Source organism: Balaenoptera borealis (assembly GCF_965194805.1).
Source record: "Balaenoptera borealis genome assembly, chromosome: 1".
NCBI lineage: Eukaryota > Metazoa > Chordata > Mammalia > Artiodactyla > Balaenopteridae > Balaenoptera > Balaenoptera borealis.
In genome coordinates this window covers 89,504,106-89,521,117 of record NC_138860.1, presented here as the reverse complement: position 1 = coordinate 89,521,117, position 17,012 = coordinate 89,504,106, and the positions used below count along the sequence as shown (strand labels likewise).

The 17,012-nt window shown below is 47.6% G+C and overlaps 1 protein-coding gene across 2 annotated transcripts in view; it reads right to left on the bottom strand.

The window, feature by feature from the left end:
• Positions 1-16,753, bottom strand: part of TBX15 (T-box transcription factor 15) — a 109,742-nt gene extending 92,989 nt beyond the window's left edge. The window contains exon 1 of one of the 2 annotated variants that reach the window (XM_082369292.1): positions 16,041-16,753. In XM_082369292.1, the coding sequence (XP_082225418.1) occupies positions 16,041-16,245 (205 nt within the window). In that variant the 5' untranslated portion in view covers positions 16,246-16,753. Of the gene's footprint in view, positions 1-6,558; positions 7,980-16,040 lie in introns of those variants that run through there. The other variant, XM_082369293.1, reaches the window with a different exon arrangement.
• Between the last annotated feature and the right edge of the window lie 259 nt (positions 16,754-17,012).

The window sequence follows — 17,012 nt, the reverse complement described above, 5'->3', positions numbered from 1 at the left end:
ATAAAATAAGGGGCTTCCCTGGTGGCGCAGTGGTTAAGAATCTGCCTGCCAATGCAGGGGACACGGGTTCAAGCCCTGGTCCGGGAAGATCCCACATGCCGCGGAGCAGCTAGGCCCGTGAGCCACAACTACTGAGCCTGTGCGTCTGGAGCCTGTGCTCCGCAACGGGAGAGGCCACGACAGTGAGAGGCCTGCGCACCGCGATGAAGAGTGGCCCCCGCTCGCTGCAACTGGAGAAAGCCCTCTCACAGAAACGAAGACCCAACACAGCCAAAAAATAAATTAATTAATTAATTAAAAATAAATAAATAAATAAATAAAATAAAATAAAATGAACACAGAATCCAAAAAAAAGAGGAGTTCCCTATAGCGGACTCCAAGTGAAGAAAATGTTGGTGACATCTGAGAACATTCTTCCCTATGGCAATATCCAAATTGGATTTGAGCTCTGCATGGATATATGCGGTTTTCTTCTGAGGTCATCCTATGTTTGAATCTGTACATCATGCCAATTAACGTTTATATCAAATTATTCTTTTTCATCTTGGAATAATTCTGTTATATTAGGTGCTTAAGATGAGTCTTGAAAGTAGGATAAACTTTCTTCAAAAGAAATTTTAGGGAAGGAGAAGGAGAAAAGTACTCGAGACAGGAGCAACTTCATGGGGGACAATAAAAGTTAGCCTCTGTCCAAAGGAAATGCAGTATCCCAAAAAGAGATCTGCACTCCATGTTTGTTGCAGTATTATTCACAACAGCTAAGATATAAAACACACTAAGTGCACAGGGAACTATATTCAATATCCTGTGATAAACCATAATGGAAAAGAACATGAAAAAGAATGTACATATATGTATAACTAAATCACTTTGCTGTACAGTAGAAATTAACACAACATTGTAAATCAACTATACTTCAATAAAATAAATTATAAAATAAAAATAAAAAATAAAATAAAGTGACCATCAATGGGTGGATAAAGAAATGGATATATAAATATAAATATATATATATATAAGTGTGTGTATGTATGTGTGTGAATATTATTCAGCCAGGAGAAAGAAAGAAATCCTACCATTTGCCACAATGTGAATGGACCTTGCCGGCATTATGCTGAGAGAAATAAGTCAGAGAAAGACAAATACTGTATGATCTTACCTATATGTTGTATTTCTAAAAGCTGAACAACTCATAGGAACAGAGTAGAATGGTAGTTACTAGGGTGTGAGGTGGGGGAATTAAAGAGATGTTAGTCAAAGGGTACAAACTTGCAGTTAGAAGATAAATGAGTTCTGGAGATCTAAAGCACAGCATTGTGATTATAGTCAACAAACTGTACTATATACCTTAAAGTTGCTGAGACCACAAAAGGTGGTAATCATATTTCAGTATATGAATGTATCAAATCAACACACTGTATACCTTAAACTTACACAATGTGTATGTCAATTTTTTTTTTTTAAGTCAGCCTGTGTAAAGGGAATTGGACAAGCAGTGGAGATAAGCTAAGAAGGGTAGTTTGGGAAAACCCTATCTGACACTCACCAAAAGGTTTCTCATAAGAACACTGAAGAGTTTCTGAGTTCCCAATTTACCAAAAATATCATTATGAGCATGGTAATACTGAGCACTTTCCATGGGCCTGGCACTGTGTCAACCACTTTGCATTTGTTATCTCACTTAATTCTCACAACAGCTTTGCAGCAGGTATTCTTACCCTCATTTTACATGGATACACCGGAGGCACAGAAGTCAGTCACTTGCCCGAGGTCACACAGCCAGCACCATGTGCAGGGGTCTGGTCTCCCTGACCCGCCCCCCATGCTCTTCACTGTTGCGCAAGCCTGCATCTTTGGCCTCCACCTGTTGTCTTAGTTTCCCACACCAGCCAGTTTCTTCTGCTTCTAGGATATGAAGGACCGTCTGCTTTCTTTAGAATTTCATACTCATTCCCCAACAGAGGCCATCCAATGCAACACAGGGTTGGTACCCAGCTGGCAAGATGATGGACCAAAAAGTATCCTCAAAATTTAGGAAAGACGCTGGATGAGAACGCCTCAAAATCTACCTATACACATGCCCCCAAATTGCCCTTGCGTTAAAGCCAGATCTGTCATTCTCAACACTCACCAGCGATGAGCCACACAGCTGTGGAGGCCTAACAGACAGGCAGGAAAACAGACAGGCAAAGAAAGAGAAGAATGTAGTCAAGCTCCAAGGAAAAAATGTTAACATCCGGAACAAATTCACCCACACAGGCTGGGGAACCGTTACACTGAGCTCTCCATGACATGCCCCAGGCACCGCCCCGCCCAGCCCTCCCTACACATACGCGCGCACTCACACATGCACACACACACTCGCCAGGGCTTGGTTTACTATTTGCTCACCCGCACAGCAGTCAGATTGTCCTGTGTCTGCAGGAAGTGCCTTCTGCCGTACCTACCACCCAGTCAGGATATCACAGAGATGCCTTAAATCTCTGTGATGTCACAGTCTAATCTGGGTAATGCACAGTTGCAGCAGATGGGATCTAATGTTCCCAGGACTAATGCTGGTCATACAACCAGTGCTCTGAACACGGAAGGAACATTGAACTGGCCAAGGCCTGGCTGGTTTCATATCTCGCGGCAGTTCTAAATGGACAGATCTCATGGATGAGATCCAGTAAATCACCCAAGATTGCAGCATTCATCTCATCCTCTGCCACACTCTATACTTCAAGAGTTTGGCTCCACATGGGTTCCTCGAGAAAGGAAATGGACCCAGAGATTCATATGCTTCTGTTGCTGCAAGAACATATCAAATCCCATCAGTCGCTGCCTGCCCAGAGTGAGGTGGGCAATAGGAGAAAGTAAAGCTTTAAAACAGAGATTGACTTTACGTCTTCCTCTTTTTAGCTTCTAAAAGCCATTTTTCTATCACTGTGCACAACAGACAGGAATATGATAGACCTTACAGTTAAACAGCAAGGAAATACATTAATGCTAAAGTCCACACACTGAAATCGGAGGTCGGGGTGGGGGTAGTTTTTCTACAAATCCCTGTTGGAGGCATGAGACTTCCTAAGTGAGGAAGGTTACTCAGAGTGGAGGAGAGGGTGGGAAATGATGCAAAGACAGTGAACAGGTCGACCAAAAACTTGAAACCCATTGTGAATTTCCCTGAAACTCACTGCTGAAATCACAACCACTTACAGTGGGTCAGAAGAGTAAAGGAGCTCAGAGTGTAAGTGTTTATCGGCATGAGAGATTTCTGCAAATCACTGATCCCACACGGAACTAGGCTGCTCTAATAGAGCTGTTACAAAATAAATGAATGAGAGCAGTCACTCAGAGGTTAAAGTTAAAGCCATGACTCTGAGAGTGAGTGTACTTGCTGTGGGTCCTCAAGGCAGTTTCCTAATCCTTGGGCATTAGAAAGAAGCCACTGTGGAAATCAGAATCTCCTCCTTTGTAAATTCAATCCACGGCAGAGGGATTTCAGCTGTGATTGCTGAGTTCGAAAAAATCAACAGTACTTAGAAATGCACGAATTGCTCGTCACTGCAACTGATACGTTCCTAAGCTGTTCCATTTTGAATCAATTACCAGTAAGATGCCATCCATCCTGTTGTGAATGGAGAAGGGAATGGGTAAAACAGAGCAGTTAAAGTTTCCCCTTAATTTCACTGCACGAGGGGATTTAGGATGAGGAGGCTTTAGATCAGAATCAATATGTAGCCACCGCATTTCAGACACTAAGATTTCTGTGCATTAAACTCAAAGAAAAGCAAGTCACGCTGGGAAGACTGCACTCGCCCCGTTCCAAAAACCATGGTGTAGAAACTCAACCCTGTGATCGCTGTCACAGCGGCTTCTACCAGCAGGTATGAAGAAGGCACCTTAGGGCTAGAGGGACTAAGAACCATAGGAAAGGAAGATAGAGACCCAGAAACTATAAATGAGCTCCCTCTCATTTATGATTTAAGAATTGGTTTGGGGGGACAGTACAGACAGCAAGCATAAATTTCCATCTACACAAGTTCAAAGTTCTCTCCACAGCACTGAAGAGTCATCCGCAGGGGGGAGCAATACAGTCTAGTGGTTAAGACATTGACTCTGGAGCCACATGGAGCTGGGTTTAAATTCTGGCCACACCAGCTAAAGTGAAGTGGAGTTGTGTGTCTGTGGGCAAGTTATTTGAGTCTCAATATCCTCATGTGTAAATGGGGAAACAATTACCTCCCTTGAAGGACTATTGGGTGCATACAGTGAGAGAATGTAAGACCATCAGCACAGTGCCTGGTACCCTCTAGCCATGAAAGCTCTTATGGTTAGCGCTGTGGGGACACTGAGATAATATGATGCTTGTAAGATTGGAAGTATGGAAACATCTGATAAAATGTGGAGCAGAGAGTCTATTTTGAAGACCGAGACCTGCCTTCCAGCCAGGGCAGAGCAGCTTCCTCCTCTGAATGGCCAGGCAGGACCTGAGTGCTGCTGGTGAAGGGCCCCGGGCCCCTTGAAGGAGGGAGGCCTTGGGAGAGATCCTTTCTCTGTTCCTCTTCCCCGGGAATGCACCTTCTTCCTCTGCGGCGGAGAATCAATATAAACAAAGTCTGGGGTGTAACTATTTAAAAAAAAAAAAATAGTAAATGATCAAATCCAGCCTTCTGTTTTCTGGAAGGAAGAAAACGGTGCAAAACTGTGCAGCCAGATGTGAGTTCTAACAGAACGGCTGCAGCTTCTACTGTTTCCCTGGAAAAAGACTTCCCAGTGTCTTCTTCCCGAACAGTCTGCTTAGTTATAGGTTTTCCTTTCATTTAGTCCCTTCCCCTCCACCCCCCCCCCTTCTTTTAACTCAACCAAGGGCACCTAAAACTCCTTCACTGCAGCCTCAGCTAATCGGTGCAACTGGCTCATTTTGCCCAGAATCCTGGGGGTCCATCAGAATACAGGCTTTACAAACAAAGCCTTATGAAAATGAATGTTCTTTGTCTCCTATACGATAAAACCTGAATTTGGGGGGATTTCTAGGTTCCAAAAACTAACCAAAGAGAAACATGCTCATGTTATTCCACTTTCCTGCATCCAGAAAGGCCCCTCTGTCTGCTGCCAGAGCTGAGTCCCTGAAGAGCTGGTAAAGCTGAGGCTCCCCAGCCCCACCCTCTGCCCAACCCCTCTTCCTACCGTATGCCAGGGGGCTGATCTCCACCCTTGGAAGCCCTCTCTCCCTCCCTTCAGTGTTCACTCAGGTGCTGGCTTTTTGCCTCAGTGGAACCCTAAATAGCAATGGCTCTCAAAGTTTAATTTGATTTGATTAAGCCATGCCTGCTTAAAATCCTGTACTCTGTTTCCAGCCACACGCTATACACCAAGTACGGATCCCACTCCAAGTCCCAAACATCCCATTTAAAGCAAAAGTCTGGGGCAGGGGGTGGTGGCTACAATAGATTACGATTTGCAACAATTTCTTATTTAAACTGGTCACTAAGGTAAGTAATCACTGTCAACTCAATTGATAGGAATAACAGGCACCGTGCTAAATCCTTTGTTCCTTCAATGTGCACTATCTCATTTAATCCTCACAAACACCTTTTGATGAATACATTTATTATTACCAATGCAGAAACTGGGGTTGAGAGAGATTAAGTAACTTGCCCAAGGTCATACAACTAGCAAGTGTTGGAAGTAGGGCTCAGACACAAACTGTTTAACTCCAGAAACCTGAGTTTTTAACCATCCTACAATCCATTCATTGTAACAAATAGTAATGATAATAGGAGTAATTATCTCATTAGAGTGTTTTGGAAAATCATACATATATATATATAATTGTTATGTATTATTATTTGGAATATATATATAATCGTTACATATTGCATTTGGAATATATGTATATATATAAAACTTAGCACAGTGGCTGGCACATAGTGTTCAATAAATTTGTTATCATTGTTCTTGTTGTGTTATCATTATCATTATACTTTTATCATTTACTAAGTATTTGCTCTGTGCCAGCCACTTGTGCCAGGCTCCGGAGATACAAAAGCAATGAAGACAACATCCCTGCCCCACAGCAGTTTATAGGGCAGTAGTGAGAGAGGATGACCAGTAAATCTACAAGCTCCATGATGACAGAGGTCTGCACAGGGGCTGGGGCTGCAGAGAATGGGGCATCAGCTGAGAGTGGGGAACTGTCACTGGGGTTTGAAGTCCAGCTGTACCAGTCTGTAAGGAAATAAAGTCCCACAAGACAGAAACATGAGAAACCCTCTTAGGTGTGTCCTGGGCCCAGTTTTTTGTCTGACCCTGCCCTCAAGTTCAGCAGCTATGAATAGAGAGATCTTGAACACTAAGCTGTCTTCTGATCTATCTTGTTGACAAGCGTTTTGCCTGTTACTAAGTCATCCTTTTAGCATTCTCACAACTCTGCCAGATCAAGATCTCGGCTTAGCAGACTGGACATGGAAAATAGTTACTAGTGCTTTCCATTAGGCTCAAATAGAAATGAGGGGCAACTGATTTTGGGGGGATGGAGGCAGGTGGGAAGGGTGGTCCACCAATTTAGTTTACCAGTGATGAAGTTGTTTTTCTCATTCTTCATTTGTCAAATCCATAGAGTTTTTCCAGCTATTTCTGAGAATGGCACAAAAAAATGTTCAAAGCATAAATAACTTATATTTCCTTGAAATTCACTAATGCCATAGAACTCTTTTAGTAGGAGGGTCCTGGGCACTCACACAAACAACAGATTACATCAAACACAAAAGACTAGAAATCACTGATGCAGGACTTCTGAACATGTGATATTAATCTAAAAACTTTTCAAGAGCTTTATGGAAGCTCTTAATTCTAGCTGTAAAAATCTTTTTTTTTTTTTTTTTTGGCCTTGTGTTGCTATTACTGTTACTTTCTACAACTGCAGTAAAACTTCCCTCATTCAAACAAAGTAAGGGATGAGTCAAGTGATAGCCAAAGTCCATCAGGAGAAAAAAAAAATTTTTTTTTTTTACGATAACAAGATCACAGAATCTTATAGCTAATGGGGCTTCAGGTGTTATTTAAGCCTCTCTTGCATCTCACAAACCAGGAACTAAGGCTTCATCAGTTACTATAAAACAACTTTAAAACATTTTTTTCAACATTTATATGTCCTCCTTTAAAACAAATATCCCTGGTTCCAACATTAATGACAAAACTAGCACTAGAATCTAGGTCTAATTTAAGCTAGTATAGCCCTCTTCCTACTTTAATACATGGATATAATCTAGAACACGAGGGCCTGTGTCGAAAGATTTGTAGTATAGTGAAGACTCATAGATATCCACATAAACAATTAAGGCTTCTGAAACGTTTTACAATTCAGTATTCCTCTGCAAGCTTGCATATACGATTAATTTTCTAAGCCCTTTTTTTCCTATATAGCACATAGGTATATAGATATATATATACATATAGCCCCTCCCCAGCTTTGCTGCAAACAAATAAAGGAATCAAAGTATTAGACTTCTGAATTAAGGAAGATTTGTCATATCCAGGGAAAGCATTGCTGCATTCACAATCATTTATTGGCCCAAATGCTTGCCTCTCCCCACTGTGAAAAGCAAGTATTTATTTTTCAGAAGCAAAAACATAAGGCCTGAACCACCCAAGTCACCTTACCCTTAGGTTAAAATTCTGGGCCCTTGGGGCCTGGTGTGATTGATGCTTTGGAGGCAGGATGCCTCGAGGCGGGACTTCCCCCTCAGCTAACGCTGAGCTCTTGAAGGGAAGCCGTCTGTCTGGCTTCTTACAGAATATAGTCATTTCTCAATCGGTTTGGTAAAGATGGGTGGTTTCTTTGTTTTTTTTTTTAAGAAAAGAATTATTTCATTGTTTTAAATCTCCAAGAACAATGCAAAGAACAATTGCCTGCTGTCCCTTTGTCTCGGTGGGCAATGCCGGGTTTCTGGGAGGGGGACATCTCTGCGGTTATGAGTCCTACGCACTCGGGGATCATGTGTGTCTCAAACTGACAAAATGACCTTCCTTTTTAATGGACTGTCTGTGATATTGGCTGACCCTAGAATTACCCATTTGGAAATGGTTAGAGATTAAAAATCCTACAAGCCGAGGGATTCTTGGTTTCTAATTGCTGATCTTTGAAGTGAGTTTGATTCCTCAAAAATTTCTTCAGTCTGATGAAAGCAAAAGCTCAAACTCCCCTCAGGGCGCGAGGTGTAAGATCCGTGGGTGCTGTCTGATTTGAGGTTGGTTTGGGGTTTTTTTCCCCTGAGTTTTTTGGGGGGAGTGGGGACGGCAATCTTTCACCAAAGCCTTTCTGATTTCCCCCATAGTCCCCGCACTTCTCCAGGACGTAAGCAGAGCTGAGAAAAGCACCCACCATCCCTCAGGATGCCGGCACTGGTTTCAAAGGCCCCGCGGCAACCCCGGGCCCACGCGGCCCTGCGGATCGGCCAGGCGGAGCCCCGAGCGCCGGAGCAGGAACGCGGGCCGCGCTCCCCGAGGCCCGGCCGCCGCTCCCGCCCCGCGAGGCCGCCGAGACCCGAGCGAGGGGCGGAGAGCGGGCAGCCGCAGCCGCGGCCCAATTGGCCGACTCGTGAAGGTCACCCGAGCGGCCCTGGTTTCCCAGGAATGGTTTCACGAAAAGAGATGCAATCCCAATGCCTTCCTCGGTGAAACGTCATCTGAAATTTTTTTGAGGGGGTGAAAAAATGTGCTACCAACGTGTGTGTAGGAGGTTGGAGGAGGGGACCAGGTCGGGGTGAGGGGAAGTGAGGAGGGAGGGGAAATACAGGGGGGCGAACTGCACGCCGAGCCCTTGTCTGGGGCTTTGACATCACGTTCTGGGCTGTGGGACAGTAAAGGAAAGGCAGGGGGTGTTCGGGGTCAGAATTTCGGTTCACCCGGTTGAGAACTAGGCGTTGAAACTCTAAGGATCCGTCTAGGTGTGTAATGACCTCCAGTGATCCTCGTAAAGGGAACTCTACTGTTATCTGTAGCATTTTGGTTTCCAAACGAAGGCTGTATTAGGAGATTAGTTCTGCAATCCACAATTAGGGGCTGGTGTTTTGTTGTTGCTGTAATCCTCTAAAGTGTGTGGCAATTTGGAAACAGCGAATTTGAACCTCAGCAACTATATTGTAGAAAATATAAGAGGACAAATAGGGACAAGATGTTGAATATATTTCCTATATTCTTAAATTATTTCCCCCAAATCACACTGTTTCTCTATTTCTATTAACCATTATTATTATCCAGATTCCTCTTAGTGGTTCCGTTAGCTCTCTGCGTGGAAGAACATGAAGTTACTCTTCAGAATACAAGGCAGCTCCTGTCCATCCAAAATGAAGATGGCATTATTCACAAAATTAAAAGCCAAATTTAGAAAAATTTCCACTCTCCTCGTTCTTTTAAATTGCATCGGCACAGTCTCATTTTCTGCTGTTTTCTCTTAGGCTTTAGTCAAAATCATCAATTAATTTGAGAATTAAATAAAAACACCAATAACTAGAAGTTCCAGGTCTGGGGATACTCTTGAATTGTCGAAGGATACTTAGAGATGACAAAATTTCTCACCCCCAGATTTTAGGTGTTCCCAATTTGTTAAACTGGCTACACACACACACACACACACACACACACACACACACACACAAAAGCAGTTTCCTTTCTCTGCAATTTTATCTATGTCCCATTCAGAACTTAAAGTTCACACATAAATTTGTGTATAAAACACATACACTTGTGTAAATACTTTTAAAATATCCTGCATATACTTATGTATAAAGGGCAGAACTAGACATTGGCTGATTAAAAAAAGTACAGAATAAAAAGTAGTGATTTCAAGGCCTATTTTCACCTCCGGTATCAAAAGCTCATCATCAGTTTGTAGTCAGCAAAAAACGTCCTGCCCTGCCTCAAAGTGAAGCCATTAATGGCAGGGAATAAATGTTGATTTGTCGTCACCAGTTGCTTTAATTCCCCACCTCTTCCCATTTCACCCCCGGTCCTCCCTACTGAGTCTCATTTTCCACCCTGACACTTAGAGTGAGGGCCTCACTTAAATTAACTAATAATTATCCTTGCCCAAAGAAGTGTAAACAGACCCTAATTTCAAAATTTGCTAATTGCTGTTCCCAGTACAGACCCCTGAGTATCTCAGTCATGCACATATAAAATTCAAAGCTCACTAGAAACCAGAAAAGGCAAAGCAAAAATAAACCATATGGACGAGAGAAAGAAGGGGGAAAGATTCCACGTTCCACCAGCGCCCTACGTTTCGCTGTGGAAAAATATACCAAAAGGTTAAAACTAGAAAACCACTTAAATATTCTCCCCATGCTTAACTATTTTATCTTTTGGGAGTAAGAAAGCAATAACCAGCTACACCCCCAGAATAATCATTGGACAGATCTCTGCATTTCCAAAAAGGAAAGTGAAATGCCAATCTGCTCTTTATCCCTGTGGAGTTTGCACAGTTCAGCCTGGCTTTTTTTTTTTTTTTTTTTTTAATCTACAGTCACCTAGAGAAGAAACTCCCAGATTTAAGAAGTAATCATTTTTCTCCCAGGTGTGAGAAATAAACTTCTACTAGAGTCCATAATAAGAATCTCAAAAAAAAAAAGTGCTCTCATCTTATTAATATTATAATTTTGGCAATAGAGAAAATGACTGTCACAGACCTGGAATATTTCACTCCTTAATACTAGCAATGCCCTTGGAGAGGCTTAGACGAACAAAATAGTTCAGTCTTCTGAATCAAAATGTATTTGTCCCTCCCTCTTTGTGGCCCAATATGAAGGATTAATGATGAGGGACTTGCTTCCATTAAACTCTCGTCCACACAAGGAAATGATACAAATAAACGGGGGAACACAAACCACCAATACCCAATCATTTTAGTTTTGGCTCCCAGGTTAGGCATTTCATACCATTCTTCACTTACTCCTCACGTGCCGGGTATATTAACTAAATATGTTAAACAAATTTTCTTTAATAATTAAAAGATGTTCATGATACCATTTGAAGGAATGGGGTGGAGGTGCACAGGAAAACGGCAGCGGGTATGCGTGAATATAATTTCAATCCGAACCCCACCGTAAGAAATTTAATTCCCCCTTCCCCCTGCATGAACGTCACCTCGTGAACTTTTCTTTCTGGAAGTTTTACCTATAAAATCAGGAAACCTGAAGTGGCTAGCTCTGAATCCAAATAAAGTGTTCAATAAGAAAGAGCGTTGGGTGGGGCGTAGAAGACGCGAATTCAGAATCGCTGCGCACGGAGGCTGGAAGCTGATCTGTCCAGGAAAGCCTTCGCTGCCCGTTAGGCTTGTGCTCTTCGGAACGGTCTCCGAGGGGTAGAGGTGGCTGTGAAGCCAGCCGGGCAAAGGGGCTGCCCTGCACCGAGTAGCGAAGAAACGAGGGCAACCCGTCCCACCCGCGCGCGCGCCTTCCGCACGCTTCACGTGGGTTTCTGAACCCCCCGGAGGAGGTGGAGGCGGGGTATGGGGGCGACCTGCGGAGGTGCAAACCACAGCCCACTCCATTTCTTCCAACACAGTCCAAACTCTGGGCACCAGGGTTTTCCGCATTCCCTGTCCTCCCCACTGCCCTCGATCAGTTTGCTCCATCTATGGGACAGAATGGGTTGGAATTATCTCCTTTTTCCGAGTGCCTTCTATCGTGCCACCACTCCAGGACCGGAGCTTTACGCAGAACGTCTCCATAACCCTCCCCACCGCGCGGAGGTCATTGTGGCGCGCTCTCCCAGCCCCGTACATCCAGAAGGCACTCATTTAGCCACTGTCCGAGCAGAGCGCGAAAAAGGCATTTGGCAGTCATGCCGCAGCAAACCACCATCCTTAACCGGCCTACAACGAATTCAGATCTTGCCTACCCCTTCACTCCCTTTCAGAATCGTGGCACAAGGTCACTGACCAAAGAGGCAGCCACCGCGGAAGGCCGTTTTGACCTGGCAGCCGGGAGCTTTGGGCACGTTCATCAGGTCCTACACTTGGCTTGTTCGCAGGGCGCAGACCCGGCACTTCGAGGCCTGCGCCGGTGCCGGGACGCACGCACCGCCGAGGAACCGGAGTTCTACCCGAGAAAGACCCTTGGCGTCTTACCCAGAGCGCCGCATACCCATACACTGCGGTCCAAGCCCCGGCCTGCGCCCTGGCTGGTGCTTGCCTCGCACAAGTACGTTCTCCCCACTGGCTTCAAACTCATCGCCTTTTCTCCATTACTTAAACATCAGTAAAGAGTCACTTCTTCCGTTGTGACCCTAATGTTCCCGTATTAGGAGGTTGGGAGTGGGTAGAGGGGTGATGTCAGGATCAAAATCTTGGAGTTCTACTCTGAGCAAACAAGCCGCAAACCGGCAGATTAATTCCCGTGACCAGTTTGTCTCGCTAACTCGAAGGCAGCAAGTGCCTGGGGCACTGCGAGGAATTTTCTTGTCTCATTTCACTAAGGGTTGCGCAGCCGGGTGCCTGGGAGAAGGCGAGCGCCTCACTTGTGTGCACGTGTGCGCGGAGTGCGGATCTCCCTCGCGTTATTGTGTGTGCCTGCTTTGTGTGCCCACCCGCGTGCGTCGCCACCTCCTTAGGCCGCCGAGCGCCTTGGCTGCGAAGCTCAGGCCCGCGGGCTCCGGAGGGGGAAATCCCATCGCAGAAGGTTTAAATTATTTTTCTCCGCGGGGGATCGGGCCTCGGCCGCACTCGGCTGTGGGTTTGGGCGGGAAAGACCCAAACCCGAGCTGGGGAAGCCGGGTGGAGCCGGGGCTGCGGTCCGAGCGCAGATGGCGCCGCCGCGTGCCTGAAATATACTTCCAAGGCCGCAGCCGGAGCAGCTGTTCCCGGCGATCCTGGCTCGAAAGTTTCCTCCGTTGCTGCTGTGTGAGAGGCGGGGGCAAGCCGACCCGAGAGCCAGGCTTTTCAGAGACCGGTTTTGAGACCGTCCCCAGCCCGCAGAGGCTGAGTGCTGGCGGCTTCTCCAAAAGACTGGAGCGCTGGCCTGGGAGTAAAAATGAGGGTACCTCACAGGCCCTTCTCCAAGGCCCTGAGGGCCTCAGGGTTTTTTGGGACCACCAGACTCGGTGGAAATCTTTGAAATACATACTGTGTGTCCTCCGATGTGTGAGGGCCTACAGCGAGCAGGCCGGGCTGGTCTCCCCGCTTATGCAGGTTGGTGCCCCAGGCTGCGGGCGCTCGGCGCCAACTAAAGCCAGCTCTGTCCGGACGTCGAAAGAAAAACGGGCTGTGAAAAAGCAAAAAGCCACGTCTTTGAAAAAAACTTAAGCATTAAAATCGGACGCTTCGGTTGTCTGAGGATCCCGGAATTTTGAGGGAGGGCTGAAAACGATGGTACCAGTCAGGGAGGGTATGGTGAGAACGATAAATAGTCTGCTCTAAGGCGGGTGGCCTGTGTATGTGTGCATGTTTGTTTAATCCTTCCCCAGACCCTTGGCAATATTCTTTTTGTCGCTGTGGGTTTTTTTCTGTTCCTGACTTCTTTTCGGCCTAGGGCCGGCGAGTCACGCAGTGGGTCCAGCCCCCTCTTCTCCTAATCGGGAGAAGAAAGTTTAATGATAATTGCGAGGCCCAGCCGGCTAGAGACTCGGCCCTGGGCATAATGGAGTCGCCCGCGCCCCCTTTCCCGCCTCCACCACCATACACACACCATTAAATGTGGCTCTGCCTTTGTATTTGTTAGGGCGCTGTATTAAAGACAAAAAGAAAGGCCTATAGGGAACTCCAAGCCCTGACGTGCCTTCTACTACCCTGCTCAAAGCCCAAAGCTCTGCCTGCTCCACTCTCCTGACTGCCAAGTCTCCACATCAGAGCACGCTTTTTCTGAAAGATATTTTTTTCATCCTACATCCTGTTCGTCCTGTTCAAAAGAAAGTCTTGGCCACTACGGGAACTCCAACTTGGAGATCCCCTCGGCCCACGACGGGACCGGCCCAGCTGCACGCAGCCCGGCTCCGCAGAGGGCCCGCGAGTGCTTTTGACTTCCGGCTTCTTCCTCCTACCAGACCTTTGCCCCACAAACATATTTCGTTTTCTCTAACCCAAACGCCCATCTTTTCCTTTAAAAAAAAAAAAAGTGACAAAGGTAATGAGAACTGGTCAACTGACCTCTCTATTATGTAAAGTTCTATGTTAGGTCCTCACCCCCTACCCCCATCCCGCGGGAGCCAGGAAACAGCATTCTGGACACCAGGCTCTCGTGTTCACATCCCTGGACTGGTCTCCCCTTGTCTCAAATCCTCATTTTTTTCTCCCCATTATTTTCTGAGAAGGACGGCGGAAAGAAAACTGCCAGTTGAGTCTCATTATGATCCCACATGTTGGTCCTTTTGAACACAAGACCCTGCAAGGGCTCCCTACGACCTGTACACCCCTCCCAGAGAAAAGTACCCGTGGACAGGACAGGGCGTCTGCCATACTCAGTTAAATAACTTCTGCCTTTTCCACCATCAGGAAAATAAAATAAACTACATCCCCAATCGTGAGTTGTCATAAGGCCTGAGAAAACTTCCACTAAATTGTGTGAAGGCCCAAACGAGATTCTGACAACAAATAAGTACGGTGAGGAAATAGGGTCTGGCCAGAGATGAGAAACACACATTGGCTATGCGTTCCTTTCTGGATTGCCCACACAGGGGTCCGCGTGGACAGGCACCCGCATCCAAATACAGGGAAAGGCTTGAGCAGACGAAATAAATCTCCTTTTAATTTTCTTTTCATCGACTAATAAAAATAATTCCCCAGCACGAAACCCAAATACCGTAACCGGCCGCAAGAACACGGAGAATTCATAAAACTCTGTCTCTGCAGGTCACCCGCTAATCGCGTTATTATTAGCCTCAGGAGCATGGAAATTGAACTGTCACTGCCGAAAGAGAAAATGTAAGCGACAGCTGTCTCTCCTTGGGTCGGCCAGCTTTCCAGCCCCCAAGCTCCTGGGCCCCAAGCTGGGTCCCCAAGCTCCTGGGCCTGTGGCCAGCCCCATCCCTTTGCGGGCAGCCCTCCCCTTCCGACTTGCCGGCGCTCTGACCCAAATCTACTCCCCAGCCCTAGCTGGTCGGCAGGAGCACCTCCAGAAAAGTTTTAGAAATCCTGGCTGGAAAGTTTCTGAAGCGCTAAACCAAGCCGCTGCGAGCGTTGAGTGTGTGCGCGCTCGCGCGCTCGCGCGCGCGCGCGCGGGCAAAATTCTTCCGACAACAGCTGTTCCCCCTGTGTTTTGCACAGTTGAAATCTTGGCACTTAATACAAAACGTTGTTTTCCCCCCTTCCTAGGGTTCTGTTAAAGTACTGATGTAGACGTCCGCCCGCTGTTTTACGTTTTGTGTGTATATAACGTGCATAGAATGCGCACAGATCCAAGACACGTTGCTGCACTGATCCCCACAAATACGCAGAGATGTGGGCCCTGAAGAGTGGCCCAGGGCGCAGGGTAAGCGGGCTAAAATCCATTCCTCTTTCCACAAATGCCAACTTAGTAGAAATATAATTATGCTCCCTCGTCACGGGCATTAGGAGAAACACAACTTGAGTCCCAGAAAAGTTGGTGGGGAAAGGGAAAGGACCGAGGTTGAAGGCTAAATGGGACAAACTGGGCAATTCCCACACGGGTATCGGACCGAGAACTCCGTGCCAGTCCTCGGACCTCTCAGAAGCGAGTCCCAGCTCCTCTCCGCTCCCGCCGTTGCCTTGCATCGGCGCCCCTCTTAACCCCAGGGGCCTGCAGCCCCCGCAGCTGCGGGCACCGTGAACACTGCACTCTGCTCCCAGAAAGAGAAGGGGATGCGAGCAAGAAGGCCTCCTGGCTTGAGGCTGGCGACGAAACTGCAAGGCTCAGGCCAGTTCCCCCAAATTGGTTCCGGCGAATTTGGGGAAGGCTCAAGGCATTTGCGCAAAGAAAAAGAAACCCGGGTTGGAGCAAGACGTCGTCACCGCCAGGGCCTTCCTCCTCGCCACTCTCCCCGCCCGCTGGCCGCCCGGCGCCCCTTCTCCGCCCGCCTCCCGTGTTCTGGCCCTACGCACTCACCCGGGTGAGGCTCCAGGCCGTGCGCGGCCGCGTCCTCCGTGTCTCCGAGTGGGCCCGCGGGGCTCAGCGCCTCCATGGACAGGTCCAGCCCCTTCTCCTCCCAGTCTCGCAGCTTCCGCTTTTTATTTGAGCCGATCAAGGCTTCAACGGAGAAGGCATGTGCTCGCGAGCTCAGGGCGACTGCAGATCTTCTCCTTTCACTCATCTTAGCCGCCCGCACCCCGGCCCCCGCTCGCCCCCGCTACAGAGGGAGCAGCCCGAGCCCTCACGCTCCGAGCGCCCGCCGGGCCGGGCCCGGGAGAGGCGGCGGCGAGGCGGCCGAGACTGAGGCGGCGGCTTTGCGGGTCCTCGGCACCCTCCCCCTGCGCCCTCCGCCGCCGGCTCGGACCGACGTCCCTGGCTGCCCCAGCCCCTAGGAACGAGCGCCCCGAACGCTACCCGCTCGCTGCATGAGCGCCCGAGTCCTGCTTCCCACCCACCCGGGCAGGCGCTCACAGGCTGTGCAGACTGGACTTCATCTTTTTTTTATTCTCTCTCCCTCCTCCCTCTCCCTTTCTCTCCTCCCTCTCCCTCTTCCTCCCGTGGTCTTCCCGTCCTTCCTCTGATCCAAACTTCTGGGAAACTTTTTTTTCTAAATTCCTCCCTTCTCGAGGAGCTGGGGGCAGGCGGTGCGCTCCTGTCCGAGGGGCGAGGGAGAGGGAGGGGGGAGGAAGAGAAAGACTGAGGGGGAAAAAAAGCCCCCGACCAATGGCGAAGAGGGAACAGGAGAAACCCTGAGAGCGCCGGCCAATGAGAGGAGGGGAGAGACTGAGGCTCGGGCCAAGGCTCCGCGCGGATTGTCCCGGAGATGCTCCTGGGCCGACTTTAACTCCTGGCTTCCCAGTCCCCCACGGTTCCTCGTGGGGCGGGGGGGGGGGGAGGAGGGAGGGGAGCTGAAAGTCGAGGTCTGATCTGTGCCGTTACAAACTCCTG